This window comes from Eupeodes corollae, chromosome 1 (assembly GCF_945859685.1).
Source record: "Eupeodes corollae chromosome 1, idEupCoro1.1, whole genome shotgun sequence".
Classification (NCBI taxonomy): domain Eukaryota; kingdom Metazoa; phylum Arthropoda; class Insecta; order Diptera; family Syrphidae; genus Eupeodes; species Eupeodes corollae.
This window is the reverse complement of record NC_079147.1, coordinates 246,916,557-246,934,026: the sequence shown is the minus strand read 5'-3', so window position 1 is coordinate 246,934,026 and position 17,470 is coordinate 246,916,557. Positions and strand designations below refer to the sequence as shown.

Genomic DNA, 17,470 nt, shown 5'->3' with positions numbered 1-17,470 from the left:
TTCATTCCAGTACTGCTTTTATGAACTTAAAAATGTGGGTAACGCGCGGTAGACTACATTTTGGGCTGTTATCTACTTTTGCAGATATAGCAAACTTGCGAGAAACCCAATTCCCGAATATCATTAACGTTTCCACTGATTTTAAAAGCAAGAACATTTTACCAAGCCTCATTTCTTAGCTATTTAGGCAATTATTCCGATTCTAAAAGATAAACTAAAACCCCATTCCCCTTGCATTGCATAGATTTTTGGGGATATACTTTAGTTCTCTCCAACCATTTTCCAGTCGTGCTAATTCCTGTTGGACTGTTCTTCGCTAAAGATCTGAAAAATCAAAAAAAAAATCCTAAATTTAGATAGCCCCAAAAAGCCAATTTTAAAAAGGAATATAAAAAAAATATGGTGTTATACATTGATTGGGTTTAGTGCGAAATTTTAATTGAGATCATCACAACTCATCGGGATAGTGCGAATTAATTTCCTGTTTGACTTACAAATCCACAATTTCTTTCTTAGCTTTTCCCTCTATCAAGTCAACAAAAAAAATTGCCTTAACTTTTAAAAAAAATCCAACAGTTTTGAAACTTGGCACACTTACTAAGGGATGTCTGGTGATGACCCAAAATAGAATTCGACATGAGCTATAGCGGCAGTTAAGATAAACATGGAGATTGTTTCAGTTTTTCACTTTTATCTCAAAAACTATTTGTCGTATCAAAAAATAATCTTCTACAAAATTAAAGCTTATTAGTTTTTACTCTATACTCATGTTGATGACGATTGTGTACCTTAAACCCTAAAAATGTTTCTGGAAACTCTTATACTAAAGAAAACGAACATTGAAAATAGAAAAAGGAAGTGCATCGCAATACGGCATAGCATTATATCAGTTGTGCGTCCCAGATCATTCATGTCTCCAATACTAAGCAGACTTGCCTTATTTACATACAGAAAGATTGGTTCTAAGAAGTTGGTAAACCTTATATCAAGCTTAGGATTTTGTTTTTCATACTATGAAGCTCAGTTGTTGGAGATATCAGCGATAAGATTCCAGCGGTTCATTTAATCAATTTGTGTTTGATAATACGGACTTTAATGTTAGAACGTTAGATGGACTAAATATGTACATTACATTCTTTGGGCGGAATAAGATGCATTGCTGCATCTACTTCGATAGGAAAAGAAAAGGACATACGAAGAAAGCTGGAAAAACTACCTTGTGCTAAATGATGTGGATAACTTGGAGTATTTCCTTTGGAAACATTTCAGTAAAAACATGGCGGATTTAAAAAATTTAGTTTTTTAGAATTTGAATGCGTGTTCCCATGAAATGTTACACTCAAAACCGTTACACTCAAATTTTATTGGCATTTACGATGTTCCAAGATGGAAAGGGTACATGCACTCAATAACATCAGGCTTCTTTAGTGCAAAAACTAAAATCATTTCTCTTCTGTTCATAAAATCTCCACCGCCCGAATATAATACACTTTACACTGCATTGCACTATCCTGGCATTTTGTGTTGCAAATTTGACCAAAAATACCTGGTGATAACATTTGACCAGCCTCTTTATATACAAAGCAAAGAAGTCGTTGCCGCAGCTTCATCTGAGTCCCGTCTATAAAAATACGTAGTCAGACGTGGCCTGCAAGAGTTATTGACTACTATATACGCCCCGGTTTCTGTTGAAAAGATGCTGCTAGGAAAACCTTCGCTAGAGCAGTTCACGGTTTAATACAAGTACAGACATCTTTAGCTAATGTAATAATAGATTTAGTTGTTTAATATGATTACATTGCTTAAAGATTTTATTCACGCTTAACGGATTGGATTTAGTTGTTTAATATGATTACATTACTTAAAGATTTTATTCACGCTTAACGGATTGGAATGCCCATATTAACTGTGTGAAGAATATGATTCCATATTTTCATGCCACCAGACATTTCTCGTACGCCAAATCATGTCACCTGTATTTGAGGGGACATGATAAAACTGCCGTCAGTTCAAGATGGTTACTTTACTATGAGAAGAACTGACCGATTTTGGACAGGGGTGTGGCCGGACCAGACGATTGAACAAACTCTAATGCGTGAAATGAAGAGTATGGGTGGCTTGACACCAGGGCGTGGAATCACTAATAGTGTACTTAGCAAATGGGTTCTAGGGCTGACTGCTACTCATAAATTTTCTCATAACTCGAAGGATTCACTAGCGTTCATTTTTCTACTAGTGAGCAACATGAAGTTTTTGGGGAGGCACGTAAAATAATATATAATACAGAAATTGCAAAGCTGCCAAATTGGTACCAAAGTCATCCTCCATTTCTAGTTACAAATGAAATCATGTCAATAGCGAGTGGCATCGTTGGAGATGATAAAGTAACTTGCTACAATGCTGATTCTCTAGGCATGCAGGTAATGAGGCATATAGTGATCCAGCGAGTACAACAGTTTTTTTTGTGGACAATTACAGACACGAAAAAATGTATACCATATTTTTTTTAAGAAATTTATTAAGCTTTCTTTTCGTATAAAAAAACACATATTTTCCTTAAATTCCTATAGAGTTATTTTACAAACTAAAACAAGTACAAACAAATTAATATCATATTTTTTTAGGAAATTTAATAAGCTTTAATTTTGTAGAAGATTATTTTTTGATACGACAAATAGTTTTTAAGATAAACCCGAAAAACCGAAAAACCCGTATGTTTCTCGTCACTGTCGCTAGTTATTTTATAAACTATAACAGATACGAACAAAAAATGATAAGAGCATTTTTTATAAAATTTAATGAGCTTTAGTTTTGTGGCACAACATTTTTTGATGGTACAAATAGTTTTCGAGAGAAAATTGAAAAACTGAAACAATCTCCATGTTTCTCTTAACTGCCGCTAGAGCTCACGGCGGATTCTTGGAGACTTTTTTTGGGTCATCACCAAACATCCCTTAGTAAGTGTGCCAAGTTTCGAAACTGTTGGATTTTTTTTGAGATGAAAACCTTTGTAAACTGGACTATGAAATGCCTTTTGCTAAGTTCCTAAGCCTCGAATTTATATGCAACTACTAGCAGGAGCATGTATGAGCTATGCAGCTGCTTAGAATAGATTTTAATGTTTCTGTCATCACTTAAAAACCTGTTAGTCAATGATTTTAAAATATATTTATTAATCAACATTATAATGTTTAAGAGTGAGAGTAGTCACAAAAAAAACAACATTAAATAAATATAGACCGAAGGTTAAGTTAAGATTCCATTGTGTATACATTGAATGTTGTCCATTTTTGAGCCCGTATGATATTTTAGGTTTATTTTTTGCATTTCAAAATATCCCATTTTTTTAATTTGTATATTTTTATTTAAAAAAAATAATATAAAACAATTTTTATTTTGTTGTTGTTGTTTTATTTACTCCACTTTGTTTGTTTTCTTTACTTTTTTATTTTTTAATTTCCGAATTCTAACATCATGTGCTCTTCTTTGTTTTGCCTCATAATTGGACAACTTTTTTTACGAATATAAACAAAATAAAATAATTGGTAAGTTCAATTTGAGTGATGAAATATTAAAAAAAAAATTAAATCTTTTTATTTGTAAATGTTTTTAATTATGATTTGCTGGTATTTTCTACACAAAATATAATTAAAATAAAAAAAAAAAAACAGTTTAATTTTTGCACCATGATTTTTAATTGTTAAACGAATTTTAAAAATTTTTATATTAACATTATGAAAATAATACAATTTCAGGATTGGCTCAATCAAATCCATCAATTATTTGGCCTCCATTGAAAAAATATGATTCAGTTGGTGAAGATGATGTATTTATGGTGAGTTAGATAAATTCGATGATCATATCATAGAAGCTAATCAAATTTATATAAAATTTAGACTTTGGAATTACCTATTGAGGCTGAACAACAACAACAGACAAGTCCCGAGGGTAGCCAAAAAAGTCACAGTATGTATATTGTTTTATTTTGAGTTTAACAATGAAAAACAAATGTTTTTATATAAAATATGTTTAGTTTCTCCTACAGGGAGCAGTGAACGAGATAAAGACAGTGAAAAGGAAAAAGGCAGCATTCAGTACATATCCAGTGATAAGCTACCACCATCTCCTCTACAAAATCCAAATGCAGAGCAGCCATCAATAGCACCAAGTGAAAACTATTCCTACGTCACTTTAACCGCAGTAACTCATTAATACCTCCAATTATACAAGATTGTTAATTTTTTTTATTACAAAACAATAGGTACACGATTACAATTATCCAGTTGTAGATCAGCCAGCTGCGGCACAAGTGTTAAATGCACGCCGTGAATCCATCTGCAATCTAAAGAAACGCACCGGACTTGATGGTTCCCCGGATGGTACAACGGACACGAGCGGGTTTAAAGTACCAGTGATGGGCAATAATAATAGGGTGCGATGTCGATATTGCCATGAATTGTATTTGGACGAATGTAACCGAAAGGGTGCATGCGAATTTGCCCCCGACAATTTTAGAACGGGTTTTGAATGTATCTCCGGAATGGGTTGTGCGCGATGTATGTTGTATCATTGCATGAGTGATGCTGAAGGCGAAACACCATCCCATCCATGTGAATGTGTGAATGAAACTGGTTGCACAAAGAGGTAAATAATTTTGCGAGAGACGATTAATCATTTTCAAATTAACATATTTGTGTTTTTTGTTTTTTTTTTTAGATGGATTGGACTAACACTACTTTCCTTGGTTGTACCATGCCTGTGGTGCTATCCACCACTACGAGCTTGCCACTGGGTTGGCGTATCCTGCGGCGTATGTGGTGGAAAGCATAAGCCGCAGGTCTGACATTTGGAGGCTAGATTACAACAGTTCGATAACTTTTACTATACAAACTATCCGCAAGAAGGCCATGATCACCACCACAAACAACAAAAACAACTGCAAAAACAATTAAAACATCAGCAAAAACAACAACAACTACAACAACATTATCAACCAACATCTGTTAGAGCGCAGCTGAATGATTATGGCAGACTTGTGTTTTAAAGTTTAAATGTTTACAAAAAAAAAGCAAAATGCCCACTAAAAAAACAATTTAACCGAATTCATTACGAAAACAAATAAAGAAAAAAAAAATAGATAAGACCGAAATAGGAAAACAAAATTAAAAATTGAAAAATGAAAAATTAAACAAGTTCTTTCACTTTCTGCTGAACAAATCAATACCAAATGAGAATAAAGTACAATACTTTAAACTATTTTTTTCTTAGTTAACATTTTTAATTTCATCTTTACCTAACTCTCTTACAATCTTTCTCTCTTCTCACTTTTACTCTCTCTCTTAAAAAGTAGAGTAGATACCAATTTTCTGTATTAAAATTGTTTGTTTCTTTATCATTTTCTTTTTAAAATACGAAACTTATATTTTGTACGCATAGTAAGACACACAAATTTAAAAAAGAAACACACTTAAAAGCAACAAATTAACACATTGCACAAGTCCTTATTTTAAAATTTTGTATATGCATTTTATTTCAATAATTATTATACTAAGTTTAATTTATTGCATAAATTATTTAACAAAACAACAACAAAACAAAAAATATTCCTTAAAGTACGTTTTTCTCTTTTAACTTTTTAAGACGCTAACTTGGTATTATGTATTTGTATGTTTTTCATTTTATTTATAATTTTACCATAATCATACGAGTAAGCTTTAAAAACAAAAGAAAAAAAAAAACAAAAATAACTCAATATTATGAAAATAAACAAAAAACCTGAAAGTTTTTAATTTATTTTGCTTTTTTACATTTTTTATTATTTTATATAGAAAATGAAATCGAATAAAAACAAATAAATTCGCTTACAGTATTAAGATTTAAACAAAACAAACAAAAAACAATACCTACGTAATGTACAAAACTTTTTTTTATATTTTCAATTTTTTAGTAAAACAAAAAAACAAAAACAAAACAAACTTTAAAAAAAAAGAATTAAATTGAAAATTATGAGTTGTGAAGGCTTTCCTGGAAGTATCAACAAAGACAGTCATTTTGAAATCTGGGGTTTAACAATGATTTTTAGTATAACTAAGGGACAAAGTTTCTTCAAATGCAATGAAACTATTTCTTAAATTAAAAGATATTAAATAAAATGTTGTTATTTCCATGTTTAAAAGCCTTTATATCAAGTTTTCTTTGAATGTTTGTTAAATCAAAGCTTATTTAAATACAAACAAAAATTGAAAGTTTTGAAAGAAACAAAAAAAACTAAAAACACAATTGAAATTAATTCATTAATTCTAGATGCTTGAAAATAAAAAACAATAAATTTTGCTTCCTTCCACGGGCTCAATGAATTTCTAAAGTGAATTTTTTCTGAATTACAAAAATTCTTAAAAATACATTTTAAAACTATCATTTTATTGGAAGGAACGAAAATTTTAGAAATATCCTTGTTAAATTTATTAATTAAATAATTGAATATATTTTATATTTGTCTGTTTAAACAAACATTATAGCATCTGAATGAAATGAATTTGTTTCTTTCATGCATTTTACAATACACTGTTTGTCATATAAATTATTAATAAATAATTGAAAATTCTGACAAATATTGTATTGTTGTGCAATTTTGAAATATTATAAATAAAATATTAACTTTATCAATAAATATGCACCTTAGATACATAAATTAAATTAAAAGAATATAAAATAAATTAATTAAATTATATTTAAACTTTATTCATAGGTAAATATTTAATGTCATACTTAGAACTATGTGGAAAATGAAAAAAAAAAAACAAAATAAAAACGAAGCATTATTCGTTTTACGTGTATATGTAAAAACTATATATATATTGCTGTTTATTAAAATATAAAATTTTATGGTTGTGTAACTATTCACAAAATAAAATATCCTAAAATTAACAACATTCAACATGCGATGGAAAATATATTTCCCCTAAATATTTTCTTATAACTCATTCAAGTGAGATTCCTGCAGAGTTAAAATTATGCGATTGCAAATTTTTGGGGAAATATAATTTCTATCGCAAGCAAGAGTCACTCGAATAACAACAACTAGTGAATTATAAAATAGTAAGATGTAAATCATTAGTACAAAATGAAGCTAAATCCTTCAATAAAATAAACAAAATAAAAAATTTAAAAATAACGTAAAATAAACTTGCCAAACTTATGTTATAAAAAAAAACAAAAATCAACTACAACTACAAAATATAATAAACTCAGTATTAAGAAGGAAAAAATACAATTCATCCACGCAAACTCATACTTAAAGATACTTAAAATAAAATAAATAAAGACATAAAATATCATCATCTACATTAAATAAAACAAAAAAGAAAACAAAAAATCGAACTTTTAAAATTATGAAACGTTTAAAACTATAAAAAAAAAACTATATAACAACAAAAGAAATATTAAGCAAAATAAATCTAATTTATTTATTTATTCTATTTGTTAAAAAAAATATTTAAAAAAAAATAAACTCAAAACGACAAATAAAAGTTGTTTAAATTAAAACAAAAATAAAATGAAGTTTGAAAAGATTTATATGTAGTTATTTCTTTTGGAAAATTGTACATTAAAACAAAAAAAAATTAAATTACGCAAATTTATTTAAAAATTTAAAACATATTATATATAATAAACTATCATAAATATATTTAATAAATGTGTATCATAAAAAAACAAAAACAAAACTAAATACAAACAGAGTATATTTACATGAATATACAACTACAAACAAAACAAAAGAAGGTATGTCTATAGAAATGCCTATGAAATAACAGAAAAAAACAAAATACTTAAATGTTTTAAGAATAAACTATTATAAAATCAAGAAGATAAACAAAATAAAATATTACAAAGTATAATACAAAAATAGAATTTTGATTTGTTTTGCCTAAAAAGTTTTTTTTATGAAAGAGTCGAAAGTCGCCGTGTTAATTCCATTATCAAGTGCATGTACTCAGTGTTCAGTGTTTTTATTACAAAAGGAAAAACAAAAAAAAACAACAAAACAATACCTACCTACCTTCAACATTGCGTATATAATTAATAAATAAGCAATGAAATGGCAAAAGTGATAAACACAGTGTAATGGGTAATCCCTTCTCTCCTTTCCCTCCACCCCACACAGGCATATTATCACAATCGATGTAGACATTGCATACGGTTCTTTTTATTGCTATGCAGTGTATATATGGATTGAGTTGGTGTGTCTTCGGATAGATTAGTACATGTGATATCTAGTTAACCAGGGGCGGATCGATATGCAGATTTTCACTAAGGCATAACACTAGTGAAAGTCTGTTATTGAAAAGTTCAAATTGGATTCTAGATATTACATTTACTATAGGTAATTGTCCGAATTTGTTGTTTTACAAGTTTTATACATTAAAATGTTGAGTGAATTCAGGGTGGACTTTAGTAACATTCGTGGTTTAAGAAAGAATTCCTATGCCACATATGTCCACATTGCATCAAACAGGCCAGCTGTTTTGGCATTGAGTGAAACTCAAATAGGTGAAGATTCCGATCATTCCGAATTCAATCTAAATGGGTATAACTTAGTGCCATTATTTTTTCCTCATCATGGACTAGCCGTATATATAAGAAATGATGTTGCATACCAACTCCAGCCACAATATGCTTTGTGCTCTAACACAAACTTTAACTTCATGTGGTTAAAATTCACGGTAAATAAACACATCATCCACACATGTTTTTTATATCGAAGTCCAAATCTGGACAGAAATTCAACTTTTAACGAATTTGATGCTCTGTCTGACTCCATTCAAAGAATTGTTGCCCATTATCCTCACACTGAAATTGTCATTGCGGGCGATTTCAATGTACACAATTCTTCTTGGCTTCGTTATTCTGGTCAGTCAACACCGGAAGGAAGGTATGTTGAGATCTTTGCTGAGTTAAATCAATTAACCCAGCTTGTCGATGAGCCAACTCGAATCCCTGACGTTGCAGGTCAATCCGCCAACACCCTAGACTTGTTTCTTACCTCTGACCCTAATAAATACACAATTAGTGTATTACCGCCTCTAGGCACATCAGACCATTGTATCATATCTGCAAAATTCTCATGTCGTAAAAACCCAGTTAAAGAAAAAACTCCTATGAGAACCGTTTGGCAATATGAGAAAGCCAACTGGGACGGTCTCAATGAATTCTTCAGGAACTTTAACTGGTCACTATGCTTCCTCGATAGTGACGTGGATTCCAGCGCAGATATGGTTACAAATTTAATTCTTTGTGGAATGAGAAATTTTATCCCGAATAGGGTAAAATCTATCAAACCCAAAGAGAACTCATGGTTTGATTCGAGCTGTAAAGAGGTTATTAGGATCAGAGATGTAAGTTTCCGTTGTTACAAAGCCAACCCGACTGAGGAAAACCGGAATAAGTTCAAACAAGCTAGGAAGACATGTAATGGTCATATTCGTCGAACCAAATTTTTGCATGATCAGAAATTAAGGCAAAAAATACTACTAGTCATTTGTAAAAAACGTACGAAACACCACGTCATCCTCGGTTCCAACGCTCGTCCACAATGACACTCCCTATGTAAGCTCGATTGATAAAGCCAATTTGCTTGCAGCACAGTTTGTTGTTAATTCGACGCTACCGGAAAGTGTCATGAGTCCTCCTGTTCTTGAGAGCGTAAATGATTCAATGGGACGAATCTTCTTTCGCACTCGTGCAGTTGCAAGAGTACTGAAAGACCTTGACATACACAAATCCGCTGGCCCGGATAGTATCTCCCCAATTGTTCTGAAGAGGTGTTCTTCATCGTTGGCAAAACCACTGCGTAAACTTTTCCATCTTTCCTACTCTACAGGTCTTTTTCCGAGCGGATGGAAAATAGCATTTGTCCAGCCTGTCCCTAAAAAAGGCGAATCCTCCTCTCCCTCTAACTATCGTCCAATAGCACTCACGTCCCTTCTTTCCAAGGTCATGGAAACGCTGATTAATTATCAGCTCAAGAAATATCTCGAAGAACGGAAGCTTCTTAATGACCGACAGTATGGTTTTCGTAGCAATAGGTCCACTGGTGATCTCATGGTCCATCTCACCGAACAGTGGAACAAATCTTTACATCGTTTTGGAGAAAGTAAGATTATTGCACTTGATATTTCAAAAGCATTTGATAGAGTTTGGCACCAAGCTCTCTTATCGAAAATGCGTGCTTTTGGTATTGATGAATCTCTTCTTCGTTGGATTAGAAATTACCTTTCTAACCGTTCAATACAAGTTGTATTGGATGGTTACAAGTCTGAAATTCTTAAAATAAATGCTGGTGTTCCCCAGGGCTCCGTTTTGTCTCCGACACTCTTTCTTATATTCATAAATGATCTTATGTCTGCCACTTCTAATCCATTAACCTGTTTCGCCGACGACAGTACCCTCAGCTTTTCATACTCGTTTATAGATTCACATCCTTGTCCTTCGGATGTGGAACTTCAACGGCAGCGTATGATAAGCTCATTAAATTCTGATCTTGACAGCATTGTACAATGGGGAATCAAAAACCGTGTAGAATTTAATGCTTCGAAAACTCAATGCTGTCTCCTGTCGTTAAAGCGTAACATACCCCCGATGCCACTATCTATGAGTGGCACTTGCATCCAAGAAACTAATCAACTGTCAGTACTTGGTATGTGTATCACAGATCACCTTTTATGGAACGATCATATATTTGATATTGCCAAAAATGCTGCCAGGTGCTTAGGATTTCTCCGACGGTGCAAGAAATTTTTCACCCCTTCTGATCTGGCTGTAATTTACAAAGCCTTCATCCGTCCAATGCTTGAATATAATTCGCATATCTGGGCAGGTGCCCCCAAAACAAGTTTAAATCTCTTGGATAGAATACAAAAAAGGGCTTTAAAAATGATAGGCGATAGAACTATAATTGAAACATTTACATCGCTAGAACACCGCCGCAATGTTTCATGCCTTTCGTTGTTTTATCGATATTTTTACAAACAATGTTCTGTTGAACTAGCCAGTTGCATTCCACCCCTTAAACAATTCAGCCGTAATACTCGCACTTCCAGGAATGCTCATCAGTTTACCCTTGAGCTCAATTTCGGGCGTACTGTCAAGTATAGAGATTCTTTCTTAAATCGCACATCGAGAATGTGGAATGCTTTAGCCAACTCTGTTTTTCCCTCCCATTTTGATGTTCAGAACTTTAAGACCAATGTGCACCGGTATCTCCTTTGTAATCCTTCCTTTTTTTCCTAATGCTCGCACTGTGTTTAAATATAAACATATAAAGGGTACTAATAACCCCTTGAGTGCCTGCATATTATAAAAAAAAAAAAAAAAAAAAAAAAAAGACCATCGTCGTTTCGATCTATCTTAAGAGGTTAGGTCAGCCTAGAAACCAACACAAATTGACTAGGGATTTTTCTTTCAAAATACAAATCGAGATTACAAAAAGGGGGTATGGTAGTTATAGGAACGTACAGAGTTGCAAAAACTTATATAACTTTCTAGCTTAAGTTTGACTTTAATTCATTCGTAGCAGTTAGTGATTAATGAATTACAAACATTTTGATCGCAAGCTACTAAGGCCCGTTTGCTGATACCACTCATAACTATTTAAGTTCTACATAAGTTACTGTTTAATGGTTTGCACTGAACTCAAAGTTTGACATAAATGAACCCAAGAGAAACTTATTTTATGGGGAATAAATATTAGGGCATAATACCTTAAATTTCACTTGGGAGATTATGTTGTGATTGTGTGACATTTTGGCAAATTGTTGTGCCAAAAAAACTAGTTATTTGTTCAAACTAAAATAAAATAATAAAAATGAATTTTGAATTGGCCGATTTGCTGGATGATAATGTGGAGGTTTCTCAATTGATTGAAGTTGGTGTCCCCTATCAGGTTTACGATGGGAATGAGTACTTATTTAGTTTTGATGACTTGGCCTTCTACAAAAGATTTCGTTGTGACTAAAAAGATGACTATCCATATATTAGAACAAATCGAGAAGAATCTAGAACGGCCTTATAACAAGTTTGATACATGCCTTTTATAACAAATCGTTAAACAAAATTTTCCGTCTTGTAGAAATAATTCAATTGCACCCATAAACCAGATATTGGTAGATCTACGATTCTTTGCTACAGGCAATCATCTTTTAAGTATTACTGATTTTGGAGGGACGTATGTTTCAACTGTTTCAAGAATAGTTTCAAGGGTTGCCACAGGAATTGCAAAGTCGTATAGGAAATATATTAAATTCCATCTACATCATCATCGACCACTTTCCTAATTTCTTTTTAGTACATTTTTTTGAATGCTTCAACGGTCCTGTAGCCGAACGGGAAATTAAAATTAGATGATATTCTCTCCCAAGCTGTTACTTTTTCCTTCCACATAACTCCATCTGTTTTTTTAATTTTCAATTATTGTTTTTTCTCGGTAAGCACATTCTAAAAGAGTTCGCTCTTCTTTTATAGAAAAATTGGGATATCTTGTCAGTCATTATTAATTACGTTTCATAATCTTTTCATAAATTTGCTGTTTATGAAATATCACACATACTTTTACATAATTAGATTTTTTTGACATTTTACATATAAACGAAGTTAGCTACATTTCATTTTATATGCAACTTAGTAAAGTGAAACATAAAAATGTTCTGACAATAAGGGCCTTCATTTGCGTCAACTGCATTCCTTGAACGTACATTTTGACCAAGTCAACTAGTAAGTTCTTCAAGTGTCATAAACTTCAAACTCAGAACTTTACTTCCCTAACTTCTACCTTCAGTTTACCGTACAAAAACTACCGAAAACATTATTGTCTACAAAACACTCCTCAGTCAAACTACAATTATATAAATAAAATATTACTTATTTCTTTTCCAATTTGTCGAGAAACCCTTTTACACAATACATATATTAAATGAAATCGTGCGAAAAATAAATCGTAGAGGAATAAAGTTCAACTTTCAGTTAATTAAAAAAACATGATCGATTGTCAATCTCACATAAGTTTACTTGTCTTTATAGTTAGGGAGATTTGTCTTGACCAACTTTCCAATAAAGTTGCCTTAATTGGAAGGCAATTTTTTGGCAGCTAGCCAATCAGATGCAAGAAACTTGCCTTACTTTCAAGTCCCTTATGTCGACTGAACCTGACCATTTTAATTATTTTTCAAAATATATTCAAAGTATGTTGAAAATTATTTGAGCTATGTGTCTGGCCAAGTTAAAAAATGCGGTATTGAAATAAACGAGTTTGAAGTTTTGAGTAGTAGATATATTTAATAAGATTTGAAAACCGAGTACTTAAAAGTTTTTTTCCGACATTACTCTCTTGGGACACATTTTCTGTGGTACTAGTGGAACATTTGAAATAAAAAAGGACCCTTTAAGAAAGTAAGTAACTTTCTACCTTTTAAATAATTTCTGCGGCCGGTCTGCGTCAGTATAATTAGAGATGGTAACTTTATTTTTAATAAATGTTTTGTTTATGTTTGAAAGTTGTTACTATTATCAAAACTCAAAATTTGAAAATGCTTTGCAGATTTTTGGTTTTGTAACATTCAAACTCGATTTCGATGTATTTTTGAGACCAACGCATACAAATCTCGTTGCATTTACGCAATTTAAGGGAAGGCCATCTTACTGCCCGGAAACGAAGCTGTTCTCTATAAAACAATACACTGTTATATAATTTAAGATATTGCTAAAAACAGCTTTTCCTTATTTTAACTTTTGTGCAATTAGAATTTATTTTTAGCCTAAAAAAAGGGCTGTCGTCGTTTGTACATAATTGCTTTTGAATTTTGACACTTTTTTAAGAAAATTTCACCTAGTGTTACATGCGAGATAAAGACCATCCAGTCCACCCTTAGCCTTTTATATTTTGAAACAATTTACACTCTCGAGTGTTATGACAAACTCTGTTCTTACTGACGCCCAATTTCCAGAAAACTGAGCAATCGAATCCCTAAGATCTCCAGACAAAATGTAAAACGCTAGCGGATAATAGTATTCAAAAAAAATTCTTTTAGGAATGTAAGCGAAAAAAGCACGGTTGTTCCCGTAGAATTCTAATATTGCTCACAAATAAAAAAACAAAACAAACCAAAAAGGATTCTGAAGCTAACTAACTTCGTACGAAAAAACTTCTAAGAAAGTTAAAAATGTGCAAGTTCTGATATTGAACGACAACTTCAGCCATTGATGGAATGTTTAAAATGTTTGTTTTTTTAAGATAAACTAAACGTTTCCGATAAAAAACCTGATCCAAACGGTTATACCAAATTTATCAGAAAATATCCTTAATTCAACATAAATGTAACGATATATTGTTACAGTCAATGGTGACCGCTATAGAGCCATATGATTACTGACTTTTTGGTTCACCAATTGAACACTCAAGGGGTTATGAGTACCCTTATAATGATAAGATACAGTGCGAGCAATTAGGAAAGGAGGACATGATTAGAAAGGAGACACCGATTCCTGGTTAAGCATTCCACATTCGTAGAGTGTGGCTAAAGAACAAATAACTGTACTTAACAGTACGTCCAAAATTAGGCTCAGCATCGTGCTTTGTGAATGTCGAGATCTCTAAGTACTCCAGCAACTGATCGAGTGCGAATAAAGATTAGTCCCATTAAACTGTTTACGCTTACAAGTACAGGAGGAGTCACGTCACACACTGACAGCATTTAATAAACAGCTAAACTGTGCTGCAAGCAATTTGGCTTTATCGGTCGAGCTAACAAAAGGAAACGAGTTTCGGAACCGATCGACGAAGACGCAGTGTTACGCAAATATATTATAAATGACTAACCATTTTTACTACCTTTGAGACATTGTAGTATTATTTGTCGTAATTTCTTGTCATGCCTTGAGTTCGTCGAATATGTCCGTTACAGGTCTTTTTAGCTTATTTAAACTTATTTCGGTTTCTCTCAGTGGGTCGGCTTTGTAAACCCGGAAACTTACACACATCTTTGATACTAATAACATTTTTACAGCTCAAATCAAACCATGAGATTTCATTGCGTTTGATATATTTTACCCTATTCGTTATAAAAATGGGTCTTGTCACAAAGAATTAAGTTTGTAACCATATTTGCGCTGAAATCCACGTCGCTATCCAGGAAGCATAGGGACCAGTTAAAATTCCCAAAAAATTCATTGATACTTCAAGACATTTTACTTTGCTTGTTTTTTTGGGTATGAAAAATTTGCAGATATGCATGAAAAATGGTCTGATATCTTTATTAGAAACCTTGATGTGCATGACAAATGTAATTGACTTTTTTCTGTGGGGAAATGTGCATCGATTGACCACTTGAAGAAAACGTTAGTTATTATTGCAGAGGTTGGAAAAAGCATTCAAATTTTAATTCGGGAAATAGGAACACATACGATTGTATAGAATTCATTAGAGGGCTGAATTCGAAATTAATAGGATTTGTATTTTCTTGTTATAAAAAACGTAAAAAGTAACTTGGCCCATGGGGGGATCGAACCCACGACCTTCGCGTTATTAGCACGACGCTCTAACCAACTGAGCTAATGGGCCAGATGTTTATTGTGGGGTTCATATTGTAATTGAAATTGTTCTTCCAACAGAACTCCTCAAATTCTTCAGGGAGAAAATAATCAAAGTCTACCATTCACTCGTGTAGAGATTTTCGGATGACATTTCTGCTGTCATTTTACCATCATTTGGAATTTGTTTACTTTTATCAAAACAATTCAACTTTACTCCCAGCAGAAAATTAACTTTTGTTAATATTTCTTAGCATTTAATAATAAATAAAGGTTTTAAGCAATCGAATAATGGAAAAACTTGAAGCATTAAAAATCTCATCTATGCGCCCGAGAACTAATATCCTGGATCGCCCACTGGCCAAGGGAAAAACAGAAGTTTCCCAAAGCATTGTAGCTCTGTTGTTTAGTGAAATTGTGCAATATTGCCAAAGTCGTGTGTACACTGTTCCTGAATTACAAACAAAGTAAGAGTACCTTAAATCTTTATGCAGGAAGAAGTTATATGAAAACTTCCATTGTAGATTACATGAAATGGGACAAGATGTTGGAACTCGGGTAATAGACATCTACTTTGTACGAGAAAGGGGATCGAAGCGAGAGACAAAACTGACACAAATGCTTTTGTTTGTTAAGACAACTTTATGGAAGGTATGAAAGAGCGAAGAAAATGTTTCAGAAGTTGCCAGCTTTGATTTGCCTTCTCTTTTGTTTAGAATCTCTTTGGCAAGGAAGCAGAGAAACTAGAACACGCAAACGAAGATGAACGCACTTACTATATCATTGAAAAGGATCCATTGGTCAATGCATTCATAAGTGTGCCTAAAGACAAAGGCTCCTTGAACTGCGCCAACTTCACAGCTGGAATTGTAGAAGCCGTTCTGACACACTGTGGATTTGTAAGTTGATTTTCATACAAAAATATATCCTGTATAACAAACATTTTGTTACTAATTCCACAGCCATGCAAGGTGACAGCACATTGGCATAAAGGAACTACTTACATGGTGAAGTTTGAGGACTATGTCATAGCTAGGGACAAACAATTGGAAGACAAGTAAAACACTCAACAAAAGAAGCATTCTTCATAACCAATCTTTATTTGTATTGATATTCTTTAAAAATAAATACACCCACAAACTTAATTATCGTTTAAATGAACTTAAATTGACGATCTTTGTAGGCAACCTGGCCAGTACGAAATTGCTCTTCTTTCCTTTCACGGTCCAACTTAAAACCAAGAGCGAATGCACAGATTGGAATAACGACTGTTAGCAGACCTGTCCTCAATGCCTTTCCAGTTGGTCGGAAGTGTTCGTAGTAGTTTACTCGCATAGCTTGGAAACGCTGCATTCCTGCATCGAACTAGGAAAAGCAAAAATATTTTGATTTCAGAGTATTTTGATTGTGATGACATAACAATTGGTTTCTTGCAAAACCATCAACTTACCACAGTGCCACCTTCGCCGGTTGCATGGCGATAGGGGTTGCTGATTTGCTTTTGAAATTCAGCACGTAGTTTGGATGCACGCTCATGCTTTTGAAGCAAGAGCTGCTTTTCAGCAGCGGACATTTCAGGCATTTTGTGGCAGTACCTTTCTTACTGGGATTTACGTGCTCGTCGAAATTAAGATGGATTTTCAGATCATTCGAGTTTTGACAGATTTGTATTTGACAGGTGTCAATTTATGAAGACAAAATAATAATTTTATTTATAGAGGTTGGTAATTTGAAAAAATGGTACTAGACTACAAAAAGGTCAGTAATGCCAATATTATTCGAATTTTGTCTGGAATTACGAAATATTCAAAGGACACAACTTTCAAATCAATTGTTTCCTTTGTGTAGCGTAAATTTTCACACGTGTGTTTATTTATTAGATTCGCACAAA

The 17,470-nt window shown here is 32.6% G+C and overlaps 3 protein-coding genes and 1 non-coding gene across 4 annotated transcripts in view; 2 read left to right on the top strand and 2 right to left on the bottom strand.

Annotated features, from left to right (window-relative positions):
* LOC129953188 (sprouty-related, EVH1 domain-containing protein 2) overlaps window positions 1–7,026 on the top strand; it is a 61,009-nt gene extending 53,983 nt beyond the window's left edge. The window contains exons 4-8 of the mRNA XM_056066073.1: window positions 3,756–3,835; window positions 3,897–3,966; window positions 4,034–4,200; window positions 4,262–4,644; window positions 4,717–7,026. Coding sequence (XP_055922048.1) covers window positions 3,756–3,835; window positions 3,897–3,966; window positions 4,034–4,200; window positions 4,262–4,644; window positions 4,717–4,843 — 827 coding nt within the window. The 3' untranslated portion in view covers window positions 4,844–7,026. The remainder of the gene's footprint in view (window positions 1–3,755; window positions 3,836–3,896; window positions 3,967–4,033; window positions 4,201–4,261; window positions 4,645–4,716) is intronic.
* Window positions 7,027–15,536: 8,510 nt separating this feature from the next.
* Window positions 15,537–15,610, bottom strand: Trnai-aau (transfer RNA isoleucine (anticodon AAU)). The gene has a single exon. It is a non-coding gene; the product is annotated as a tRNA-Ile (tRNA).
* Window positions 15,611–15,750: 140 nt separating this feature from the next.
* Window positions 15,751–16,724, top strand: LOC129938762 (trafficking protein particle complex subunit 5). Its single transcript, XM_056046495.1, has 4 exons — window positions 15,751–16,046; window positions 16,104–16,230; window positions 16,296–16,478; window positions 16,542–16,724. The coding sequence occupies exons 1-4, from the start codon at window positions 15,871–15,873 to the stop codon at window positions 16,638–16,640; spliced, it is 585 nt and encodes a 194-aa protein (XP_055902470.1). The 5' UTR covers window positions 15,751–15,870; the 3' UTR covers window positions 16,641–16,724.
* Window positions 16,659–17,254, bottom strand: LOC129938763 (NADH dehydrogenase [ubiquinone] 1 beta subcomplex subunit 4). The gene is made up of 2 exons (XM_056046496.1): window positions 17,030–17,254; window positions 16,659–16,944 (listed from the first exon to the last, which is right to left on the bottom strand). Exons 1-2 carry the CDS (start codon window positions 17,159–17,161, stop codon window positions 16,732–16,734), a joined length of 345 nt encoding a protein of 114 aa, XP_055902471.1. The 5' UTR covers window positions 17,162–17,254; the 3' UTR covers window positions 16,659–16,731.
* Window positions 17,255–17,470: the final 216 nt, after the last annotated feature.